At 36.5% G+C, this 12701-nt stretch overlaps 1 protein-coding gene across 2 annotated transcripts in view; it reads left to right on the top strand.

Annotated features, from left to right (window-relative positions):
- Window positions 1-12701, top strand: part of HERPUD2 (HERPUD family member 2) — a 20456-nt gene extending 7755 nt beyond the window's left edge. The window contains exons 3-9 of one of the 2 annotated variants that reach the window (XM_070424778.1): window positions 1091-1168; window positions 4054-4167; window positions 6869-7023; window positions 7370-7492; window positions 10261-10584; window positions 11269-11383; window positions 11842-12701. In XM_070424778.1, coding sequence (XP_070280879.1) covers window positions 1091-1168; window positions 4054-4167; window positions 6869-7023; window positions 7370-7492; window positions 10261-10584; window positions 11269-11383; window positions 11842-12003 — 1071 coding nt within the window. In that variant the 3' untranslated portion in view covers window positions 12004-12701. The remainder of the gene's footprint in view (window positions 1-1090; window positions 1169-4053; window positions 4168-6868; window positions 7024-7369; window positions 7493-10260; window positions 10585-11268; window positions 11384-11841) is intronic. The other variant, XM_070424779.1, reaches the window with a different exon arrangement.

Here is a 12701-nt window from a genome sequence, read left to right as displayed (position 1 = left end):
TTAAAAGATGTTTCTAACTGTACTCCTCTCTTTTTCTCTCATATCCATCTCAAATAAGTTTTTACCCTATTGTCCACCAAGATTGCTTTTATTAAGACCACTAGGGATCTCCATGTTGCAGGATACTCTGAGGGAGTACAGAAATAAACAGAATAGTATGAAAGAAGGACACTGTGAGTAATAACAAAAGCCTGGAACTATTCACATACCCATTAGTAAATGGTAGCATTTCTATATAATGGAGCATTGCGAACTGTCAAGACGAATGGGGAAGACATCCTAATACTGCTTGAGGCATAATCTCCAGGTTATATTAAGTGGGAGGACAAGGCACAAAATATTAGGTAGAGTGTACTAGCTTTTATGTGAGAAAAGAAGGGAGATACTTGTTTATATTCAGATTTGTTGTGTTAAAAAGAAATGGTGGAAGGGAAATTCAAAATTGATGTTTCTATCTCTCTCCCCTTTTCCCTTCTCTCTGGAGTAAATAAAAGCATACTTTAAAAAATTAGGGAGGGAGGGAACGGACAGAAACTAAACCTCTCTGAACATATCTCATTCTATAATTTTTACTCTGTTGCCATATAATTTAAAAAATTCAGTAGAAAAAAGTAATCCTTAAATGGCAACACAATAATTTAGTAACTTAATGTCAGGATGGTGACATAACTGCAAGAGGAATTATCCCAAGTAATTTTGAAACAATATTTCAACTATGTATTTCTAGTGGGATGACAGAAGAAAGCCACAAGACATGGTAAACTTCATCCAATATTGTTATTCTTATTTTGAGATTGTATATAGTAGGATAAAGCATATACGTAAGTTTGCTAATGGCAAATTTTGTTTGTTAATGTCATTTGGAAATTTGGTAATTATCTGTATTATATCTATAATAAATATGCTACCATTTGCTGAGCTCTTAATGTCTTAAGTGGAATTTGGAAAAACAAAATTCTTAAAATATGTCAATTTTCTGCTTATTTGTGCCTAAAGGGAGTTTACTTTGCCCATATTTAGGCATGTTATTCCCAACCTTTATTTTGTATAATTAGAAAAGTTGAATTATTTTCTTTGTCCCATTTCTTAGTTGACGAAGGATCAGAGATTGGTGTATTCGGGCAGACTGCTTCCCGATCATCTGCAGCTGAAAGACATTCTCAGAAAAGTAAGCAGATTTCTACCACTACTCGATACCAGACACAGTCAGAGTGTGAGCGGAGAGTTGTTCTGAAATTTTATCAATATCCAACCAGTTCAGTTTTCAGATACTTAAAATCAACCCTTTGGGTAGCATAACATGCAAACATGAGCTAGAAAGTAAAAAACATAATGATAGATTCCAGTTAGTTTAGGTAGCAGTTTTGTATATCTATCTGATAGCTAACTAGGATTACGTATTGTGTTCAGGTGATTGGCATTTTGTGTAGGAAAACTCTATCAACGTACCAGTAGTGCAGGAGTGGAGAGTTCAAGGAGTGGTGCAGGATTTTCACTGAGGACAGTCTCCTCTCCTCTATCCCCTTTGACCAAACTGTGTGACATTTAACACAAGTTGCTTGGGTTAGGAGTTTAATTTCAGGGCAAGAAAGAGAAGGAAGCCCAGTTGGTCCATCGGTTAGCAACCTTGAAGGCTGGTGCTTAGAGCTAAAATATATTTCAGTGTAGCTTTTTGATCATCAGCTGGAATACTGTGTTTTTTTTAATGGAAACTTTTAACTCATGATTATTTGTGGAATTTATACTTTTATAACTTTTCTGCATTTGTGATGCTACGTTTTGGTTGTGAATATATAGCTTTGATATTTTGCCTTAGATCTTTGACTTAACTCTTAATGTTGTCTGGACCGATTTAGGAAATCTGCATCCTCTCCTTTTGTTTATGATCATCAGGGAAACTAAGACATCTCATACCAGCACATTCCTCCTGTTCAGATAGTTGACGTTTTCTCTCTGCCAGCGTGGCTTCTTGCTGTCATTTTCATTTTAACTATGTAGTTTCAGTTTGCCAAGGTGGTTTAATAACTTCTTTCTCTCTCAAAAATAGTGGGATTTGCAGCAGGTTTTTTCTCTCTCTTTTTAATAGACTATTTTTAAAGACAGTTTTAGGTTCATAGCAAAATTGAGTGGAAAGTACAGAGATTTCACTTTTATTTCCTTGCCCCCCGCCACATGCACAGGCTCCCTCACAACAACATTCCATATTAGAGTGGAACATTGGTTACAGTTGATGAACCTACATTATGGACACATCATTATCACCCAAAGCCTGTGGTTTACATTAGGGTTCCCTCTTGGTGTACATTCTGTGGGTTTGGACAAATGTATAAGGACATGTATTCACCATTATAGTCTCGTACAGAATAGTGTCACTGCCCTAAAAATCCTCAGTGGCACACCTGTTCATTTTCTCCATGTTTTTATGCTTAAAAACATTGCTGCTGTATACTCTTCAAAGTAGATATTTATTTTATTATTTTAACCCAAAGATAGCTAGTTTGCACTGGACTGTTTTTTAAAAAGGTTCTTGCTGCCAGAAATGGTTTCTGACCAGAAGACTTAAAATAAAAATGTTTCAGTCGAAGGACTGTTGGCCTCTTATATAAAACATTTTGAATAATATGTTTACATTATGAATAGATCTTTTAACTGTTTTTGTTAGTCAGTGAACCACTTCTTTTTTTCAATTAAATGCTGCCATTAGCTTTACCTACTTAGTTATAAAATGTTTTACAGGAACATTCCCAAAAGGTGAACAAATGCTATAGTTAATTTGATTAGTATGGCCTTTGAAACTAGGTTTCTAAGGGTAAATATCTTATACTTGATGCTTTTTAATGCTCTGTGTTCTGAAGCTACGGGGGATATTGTAAATCAGGAGTGCCTTCTGTCTGCCTTACTGGGCACATCTCATGTCAGACTATCTCTGCAAGTTCCTCCTCTTAGCATTCTACTAGCAACCCCCATTAACTTCTTTCTTTAAACTCCTAGAGCTGGTAGTTTGTGCTCCTCCGTCTGTGCAGAAGACTGTTTCGTATAGTTCTCTAATTGTGCTCCAATGCGCGCCTGATCTTTTAACAGTGTCGTGAGCCTCTTTAGGGGAGGGGCTGACTCTTACCTTTCTGGGCTTCACCTCAGAATTCAGCACAATTCTAGATTTATGGTCGGCAGTGGGTAAATTCTTAGTTTCCAGTAGCTTTGTTTCTCTTTCTCACAACTGGGCATCTTCCTTGTCTTCCTGCCCCTTTCCTTTATCATACTTCATTTTTTCTTTTCTTTTTATGAGTTGCTGAGCTATCCTGTGTGCTTCTCTGCCCTTCTTTATTCTCTTTCCTTTCTCCATCTTATTTGCTTGCTTCATGCCTAAGTATAAATCTCCTCATGTAATTGCTAAGCTAAAATGTCATTCCCAATCATTTCTAGAATTTTTTTCTTCATAGTTACAGGTTTATGGAAACACATGAAATATTTATAGAATATAGTTCAAACATATGCTTTTACTTAAATATAAGTATTATAGATAAAACCAGTTTTTGACTTAAAAAAACAACAACCCACCTATACATCACCTTGCTAAAATTAAGGCAAATGAGATTATGGTGAAATTATTTGAGTTTCTTTATTATAGTTGCAAAGTCTAAGTAATGAAAATATTTTTGCTTCTCAAAGTTTGCAGGGCTAAGCTTCAGCGACTGTTGCCGTTCCGATATTAAGGTGCTAGATGTTTTTATGTTGAACTAATAGGTTGCATGACACAGCTTTACAGCACTGTTTGCTTCAAGACTCCTTTGTATACGAAGTAATCATTTTTTCGTATAGCAATTACTGAGTGTTTAGACCATTTTTCGGGCATGGAGAAAAAGTAGAATTCAGAAGGGCTCTAAATTCTAAAATGGTAAATTTACTTCCAAATGACAACAATTTCTTACTAATAAATGGCTATGCCAGAAAGGGACTTAAGTTTTGAGTCAAGTATTTCAGCTTAGCTGCTATTGACATTTTGACTGTACATTTCCAGTACTACCCTTTCAATGTAACCTTCTTTACTTTTAGCAAGATGAGTATCATATGGTCCATCTAGTGTGTACTTCCCGGACTCCTCCCAGCTCTCCAAAGTCCAGCAGCAGTAGAGAAGGTCGCGAAGCGTTGGCATCCAGCAGCAGTTCTGTGAGTTGTTTGGGAGGAGTAAATGATGATTTCTCATTATATTTCTTTTGCCTCTAAAAATTAAGTGAAAAAAACAGATCAGTTGGAGCTTGTGGCTTGTGAAATGATGTTTTGAGTTAGGGATTTAAACTTTGTTTTTAGAAGTCCATTATACAGTGTTTTCCCTTGCAGGCTGTTCCCCTGTATGCAGGTCAGTAATAGTCAGGAGTTTAATTACTAAAATACCAAGAAAACAGAATTATGATATGTTATATAATATAAACTCCAAGGCCAGTAAAATTTCAGAAATAAGGTGTTGAATATAGTATATTTTATTCAAGGTGGATTACATTATTTCAGTTTTAAATATGCTAAATCCTCTTGAAGTAGATTGCTTGGTCAAGAATTCTATTTCATTTTTAAAGATTTTTATTGATTTTTTAGAGAAAGAGGAAGCGGGGAGAGAGAGGGAGAGAAAGAGAAAGAAACATTTATGTGAGAACAAAACATTGATCAATTATCTCCTGCACACCCCCCACTGGGGGTCAAGCTGCAACCTGGCATGTGCCCTGATGGGGAATTGAACCAGCAATTTTTCGGTGCACAGGATGATGCCCAACCTACTGAACCACACTGTCTGGGGCAAGAATTTTACTTTTTAAAAAATGACTAGATTTGGGCATACATTCCAACTGCAGGAGGAAAAATTACTTAACCTACTCAGCTCTTTCAGACTTGGGTTTTCATTTCTTTTGCCTTAGTTTTTCATTTACCTAAAATTGTTCAGGAAATTTTTCTTAAACTTTTCAACTTAGGCATTCTCTGCAAGTACGAAAGACACTGTCCAAATCCTTTTACCTTAAATTATTTTGGTTTCCCGTAAAAGCTTTGAAGGTGAGAGGAAAGGATTGGATGAGTGGAAGCTTGCTTTAAACTTCCTGGGCAGAGGCTATTATACTGCTAAGTATACTTCCCTTCTTGTCAAGAATTGAGCCGAAACTCTAAGGAAGGGGATCAGTGGCAGATGATAACTAGATGAAAGATCTTCCAGTAGATGCTAGTTAAATGCTTCTTTAAGATCTAGATCCTCTAGTTGCTGTATTTAATTTTATGTCCTCAATGGTAAGTATTCTGTAGTACCAGTTGTGGGAATTTAGCTTATATTAAACTGAAATATGTTTTGTTAATAAACCTGAGGGCCTGGATCTGTTTCCTACCTTGGACCAGAAGGGACAGTCATTGGCAGTGGCACGAAGTTCTGAATGTAGTGTTTGGGCACAGTTGTGTTGGTTTAGTTTTTGTTTAGTTTAGTTTTAGAATCCTTTAACTTGTCCAGTGGTTCCTCAGTCATGATTTCCTGTCATTAGTATATATATGTTCAGTTTTCAAGGTGTAGTATGAAAATCTGAAATGTGTCAAAGGAACATTAAGTTGAATTCCCCTTAATGTTTTATGACTAAGAAATTTCAGTAGGATTTGAAAATGTCTTAAAAATCTAATCATGAGAGAGTTATCTAGTAAGGTCAGAAATCCTGAGTTCTAAAGAAATAAGGCTGGGCTGCGAAATGGTTAGGCCTTTCTCCTATTAAGTTTTAATTAACCACCTTGTTATGGTTCATTTAATGAGAAATCTCTTGTCAAAAAAGAAGCCTTTCTGAGTAATGTCCCTAAGAATCAGAGTCCCTAGTGAGTTATTTGGTATCTATTTTGTGTGGAATAACATCTTAAAGAAAGCTTGTGTTGGTTTTGCAAAAGACCAGTGTTCTTGGGACCTTTTACATGGCAGGATGTAGGACGGGTAAATTCGCTAAAAAGACATTCTGTCAATAGGAAGGCAGTGCAGCTAAAATACAGCGTTAGCAAACCTGAAAGGATGTTCAGATTATATTGTACCCAGGTATTTTAAATGGAAGAGCTATAATTTATATAAAATATAATTGCGTTTCACATTTACATAGGACATGATAAATTATTTTCAAATACTAACAAATTGGGCGGTCTTCAAGGCGTTACATTGTTTAAGGTTGTTGAGTCTGGTGAGTTACTGACATCATTGAAACATGAGAATTTTAAAATCCTGATTGATACCTTGTTCATATTTTTAAAAACAATATTTTTGGTATCTTTAAACTAACAGAAGTTTAGAACTGAAAGGAATCTTGAAAATTCAGTTCAATCTTATTTTTTGTAGGGAAGCTGAGACTCAGAGGTTAAGTGAAATTTTAAGGTCATGTTCCTTGCTAATGTCAGAGATAATACCAGATTCTAGATCTTCTGATTTCTAGCATGTTCCTCATAATTTTAAAACAGTGTGTTACTAAGAGCACGTTATACAGTACCTGGCGCATAGGAAATGGCACAGTAATTGGTACCATTATTGAGCACTTTCGGTGTTTTAGGCATCATGAAAAGAACTTCTCATGTAATTTAATCCTCACAATTTTGTATGCTCTTTTTGTATACAATTACTTCACTACTTAGCCTTTTCTAGTTGATAATTGAATTGTTGTGTAATTAAGAAACTTTGATTTTTCTGAACTCTGTAGTCTCATCAGAATTAAAGTATCTTCTTACTATGCTGGGCACAAGATTCAAATGAGTAAATTCCTAAAATTCAGTTTGCAGAGGGATTTCATCAATACGTTTTTAGCACTGTGTCTATAACCTCATGATTGCAATGAATTAAATCTTCCTGAAAAAATAGTTACATTTCTGTTTGTAGAGTTCAGATCAGTCAGGATCAAGAACTCCATCATCCAGTCAAGAAACCTTGCCGTTAGCTGTCAGTTCTTCCTCAGAAGGACTGAGGCAGCGTTCCCTCCCCCAAGCACAGACCGACCCCGCACAGAGTCATCAGTTCCCATACGTAATGCAAGGGTGAGTGAATTCCTGGTAGCCGTGGGCTCTTCGAAATCCGTTTCTCCTGACTTTCATGGTAGCCCTCTGCAGTAATCAGAGTGCATTTGAAGTTTATTCCATTACCTGAGTGCATATTTTGAGAATTAGAAGGTGAAGTAGAGCAGTGCTGTTGAAAGCTGCTCATGTATCAGAATCATCTAGGGCTGTATTTTTTAGTTTTTAATGTTTGTGCTAATCACCTGGGGATCTTGTGTAGGTGCAGGTTCTGATTCAGTAGGATGACTTGTAGTTCAGAAATGAAAATTTAGAGAAATGCTTTCAATTCCAGAGCATTCAAAGACATTCCTCTATCTCTTTATGGCAGAAATGTAGACAACCAGCTTCCCGGACAAGCTGTTCCAGCCGGATTCCCAGTGTACCCCGCGTTCAGCCCATTGCAGGTGCTGTGGTGGCAGCAGATGTATGCTCATCAGTATTATATGCAATAGTAAGTGAATTTCAGTATCTTAACTCACTGTGTTATTTACTTTATTTTCTGCTTTTATCCTAAGTAACTTGACTTGGGATTACATTTACTGATGTGTTACATTAACTTTTAAAAATTATTATAAGGAGTTCACAAACATCTCAGCAGATACTTATTAAAAAAATCAAATGGCTATATCCCTGATGAACATAGATGGTAAAATCCTCAAGAAAATATTAGCAAACCGAATCCAGCAACACATTAAAAATAATGATCAAGTTGAATTTATTCTATTAGAACTGACAAATGAATTCAGTAAAATAGTAGGATACAAAATAAATATCCAGAAATCAGTTGCATTTAATTTGTTTATTTTATTTTTATTACTATTATTTTTAAAATATATTTTATTGATTTTAGAGAGGGAGAGAGAGAAACATCAGTGATGAGAGAGAATCATTGATTGGCTGCCTCCTTCATGCCCCCTACTGGGGATCAAGCCCGCAACCCAGGCATATGCCCTTGGCCGGAATCGAACCTGGGACCCTTTAGTCCGCAGGCTGACACTCTATCCATTGAGCCAAACCAGCTAGGCTGGTTGCATTTTTATACACCAATAGTGAACTATCAGTAAGGGAAACTAAGGAAACTGTCCCATTCACAATTGTTTCAAAAAGGAATAAAATAACTAGGAATAAATTTAACCAAGGATGTAAAAGACCTGAACTCAGAAAATTACAAGACACTGAAGAAAGAAATTGAAGAAAATACAAGCAAGTGGAAACCTCTATCTATATAAAAGCCCAGTGACCAAACGGCAGAACGACCGGTTGACCAGATGCTATGACATGCACTGACCACTGGGGGCAGACGCTCAACACAGGATCTGTCCCCTGGTGGTCAGTGTGATCCCACAGTGGGAGTGCTACTCGGCTGATCAGGATGAGCGGCGCCCCCACAGCAGGCCGATCCCTGCAGGCCATGCCCCCCACCAGTGCACGAATCCATGCACTGGGCCTCTAGTATACCATGTTCATGGATAGGAAGAATTAACATCATTTAAATGTCCATGCTACCCAAAGCAATCTAAAGATTCAATGCAATTTCTATCAAGATACCAATGGCGTATTTCATAGAACTAGAACAAATATTCCAAAAATCTACATGGAACCACAAAAGACCCCAAATAGTCTAAGCAGTCTGGAGAAAGAACAAAATTGGAGGTATCAAATTATACTAGAGGATCATAGTAACCAAAACAGCATGGTACTGGCATAAAAACAGATATACAGATCAATGGAATAGAATAGAGAAATAAACCCATACCTTTATAGTCAAGTAATATTTGACAAAGGAGCCAAAAACACAGTGGGATAAAGATAGTCTATTTAATAAATTGTGTTGGGAAAATTGGACAGATAAGTGCAAAAAATGAAACTAGATCATCCTATACCACACATAAGAAATTAAAAAATGATTAAAAACTTAAATGTTAGTCTCAAAACCATAAAAACCCTAGAATAAAACAGGCAGTAAAATCTCAGACATTTCTCATAATAATACTTTTTTTTGATGTATCTCCTTGGGCAAGGGAAACAAAATAAAAAATAAACAAATGGGATTACATCACAATAAAAAGTTTTTGCACAGCAAAGGAAACCATCAACAAATTGAAAAGATAGCCCACAGAATGGGAGAACGTATTTGTTGGTACATTTGATAAAGTGTTAATACCCAAAATTTATAAAGAACTTATAAAACTCAACACCAGAAAACCCAAACAAATTAAAAAATGGACAAAGGACCTGAATAGACACTTCTTCAAAGAGGACATATAGATGCCCAGGAGACATATGACAAGATGCTCAACTTCTGAATTAATATGAGGTGTAGTAAGTGTTTTGGAACCAAAAAAACCCGTATAGATGCAAGATCTTAGAATGCAGGCTTATATAGGCTTTTGTAGCCTAGGAAACTTCTATTTTATTTTATTTTGCTATCTTGATTTTTAAACTTTTGATTGTAGAAGAATTTCGACATATAGAAAGATAGAATATAAAATGAACACTGTTCATCACCCAATTTCAGCATTTATCAATTCATGACCATCTTCTACAACTTTCCCCCTAGGCTGGATAATTTAAATTCTCTCTATATATATTATTTTACTAGGAGCATATTATAGAAAATTTTTTCTGATTTTCCAGCAATTAAATTATAAGCAAACTTTAGAACCACAATTCTTTACAAGTTAATAAAGGACCTCTATCAGTGGTCCCCAGATAGTTCCCAAAAGTCAGAGTTGGGGTTGAAGGGTTAATATCTTAAAATGCTAATACAAATCATTTATCACTGACAGTAGACACAGGGTCATGACTAATGTACATTTTTTAGACAAATCCTTCAAACCTGGGTCTGAGGGGGAGGTGGTGGGGTACTATGTAGAGTGACAAAAGGGGCCATTAGTGAAGAGATTGGAAAGAGATTTGGTTGTTACCTTATCAAGTATTTAGTGGAAAGGAGAAAAGAGTGATTCACGTGGCTGTTCTTATCTCCCCTCCATCCCCCCAAACCAGGCTGAGGGCCTCCTTCCCTGAGCTACTCCTGCCACAGTCTTGGTCCCACTTTCCACTGAAATTTGTGCTTACCTAAAAAATGGGGGGCAGGGGTAGTGATAGTCCATATCAGGTTTATGAAAAACACATATGGCTTGTCCAGGACACTTTGAAAAAATACATAGTGTGATCAAGTTCTTCCCTTTTTAATGTTTATTTTGGTGACTCTTCCAGTCAAGCTGCAGTTTCAGCTCAGGCCACATCAGATGCCACCCCTGCCCAGCCTGCGCCTTCACAGCCTCTAAATTTGGCACGTCTTCCTGGAGAAGAACCTCCACCAGCTCCCAACTTAGTGGCCCGAGAAAATCGACCCATGAATGAGAATGTTCAGATGAATGCCCAGGGAGGCCCGGTGCTAAACGAAGAAGACTTCAATCGAGACTGGCTAGACTGGATGTATACGTTCTCACGAGCTGCCATCCTCCTCAGCATTGTGTACTTCTATTCCTCTTTCAGTCGCTTTGTCATGGTCATGGGAGCCATGCTACTGGTTTATTTGTGAGTGATGTTCATTACCTTTCTGTGGTTCCTTTTAATGACTTTCTCAAACTGTTCAGCACAGAATCTGGCATATGGTCGTCTGTCGTGAATGTCAGATGAGGAAATAAGAATGTTGGGTTTCGTAGGTCTGGCATCAGAAGCAGACCAGGTTATGTTGAGTGAGAACATTTATCAGAATTGTCTAGAAGCAAATTTTTCCTTTATTGTCAATTATAAAAAATATTAATTCAGCTATTAACAACATTTAGAACTGGTGGAAGTATATGATTCATTCTTGTACAAGTATGTTCTTTTTAATTATAGTTACTAATAGTAAGTCCTTTAGGTACAGGTCAGATTTTTTTCTTCATAAGTAGACTAACTTTGCCTTGCCACAAGAGGCAAGCAAATTATCTAGTTGAATTTCATTTTAAAAAATAACAAAAAGGTTTTATGACTCCGGACATGCCTTAATATCTAGCATAGAGGCAATTAAGCCCATGATAGACTTTTTGCCTTAAATTGGTTTCTGTTTTGCTGTCATTGCTTTGAGAGGGGTAGTTCTCAGCCTAAAGTAGGCAATATGGTCCTTTCATGTAATATAGTTCTAATCATTTTTCTCTTGTAGGACACTAATGCTTCATAGTTTTATAAATAAAAACCGTTGTGACTTATTTTCTTTTTCTTTATTTTACCAAACAGACACCAAGCTGGATGGTTTCCTTTTAGGCAAGAAGGAGGTCAGCAGCAGGCTCCCAACAATAATGCTGAGGTTAATCATGGGCAGAATGCAGACAACCTAGAACTTGAAGAAATGGTATGCTAATGAGGTTTTGTATGTTTTCAGTGTGGATGTGTCCTCAGCGTTGTATGAGGCAACATGATAAAACAGTCTTGGGTGTTCCATAAATATTCGAGGAATAGCACATGAAGAAAAGTTAACATATAAGCTGTGTGGTTTCATCTGGAAGAACTTAGTCAAATTAGAATTAAGTGGGAGGAACTTATATTTTTCTTCCTTAAAATAGCCTAAAAAGAAAATTATGCACATGGCGAGAATTTATTGTATTAAATTGGCAGTTATCCCTTTGAACTCAAACACCAAGGAATTTATCAGTTTTGGATTTAACAAAGATTTCTAATGACGAGCTGTGTACCATTTTCTTACTCTCATGTTCCTTCCTTCTCTAGGGAAGTACTTAACTCCCCTTTTTGGCACCCGTGCGTGCTAGCTGCTTACTCATTTAGGAGTACATTTCTTGTTTTGTTTGAAAGGAGCGTCTCATGGATGATGGGCTTGAAGATGAGCATGGAGAAGAGGCGGGTGAAGACGGCAGTGCACTCCACAGGCCTGGACTCATGGCGTCCGCTTGGGCTTTCATCACCAGCTTCTTCACTTCACTCATACCAGAGGGGCCTCCCCAGGTCGCCAATTAGATCTGAAAACTCTGCCAGCTGCAAAGGAAGGTCTGGCTTTAGGAACGTGACTTAAATAACAGTGCAATTTCAAAAAAATTTATTACTTCCTTTTCATCATCATGTACAGAGGTGTTTTTTTCTTTAAGCTTCTCATGCATATGAATAGTTTAAGCACAAATAAACTACTAAATGTGTGATTAAAAAAAGAAATCCTAACAAAACATAGCGCAACAACATTGATCTTCCAGATTTTATTAATTTCAATTATGTGTATTAAATCAAGACAGGCCTATATGTGCATCTTATTTCTTTAAAGAGCTGCTTCACATACAAGTGTTAAAATAGCCCAGCCCCAGTGTAATTTGAATATCTATTTTCTGTGAGTTACCCTAAAAGTTTTAAACAGAATGACCTCATAGTTTCTAAAAAGATTATTATTTACCTAAAATGTGCTAGTAGCATCTTGCCCAGCCATAAAGCAATAAACTTCTCAATGATCTTAATTTTGACATTTGAATAAATAATGGAAACTTTTCTATTTTAACGGTAAGTGTCCCATCAATTGGAATTAGTACCTTAGGAAAAAAAAAAAGGCAGCTCTTCAATGGAGTTAATAGTGATAAAAAATGTTTGATATAAGCAGTACTTTTATAAAATAAGATATGCTGGAAATCATTCCCTGTAATTTTTTAAAATAAAAGGTCAACTATGTTAAA

Source organism: Myotis yumanensis, unplaced genomic scaffold, assembly GCF_028538775.1.
Source record: "Myotis yumanensis isolate MYYU_CA2020_CCGP unplaced genomic scaffold, mMyoYum1.0.hap1 SCAF_9, whole genome shotgun sequence".
Taxonomy (NCBI): domain Eukaryota; kingdom Metazoa; phylum Chordata; class Mammalia; order Chiroptera; family Vespertilionidae; genus Myotis; species Myotis yumanensis.
Note: the sequence above shows the minus strand (reverse complement) of the source record. Positions and strands in the feature narration are given on the sequence as shown.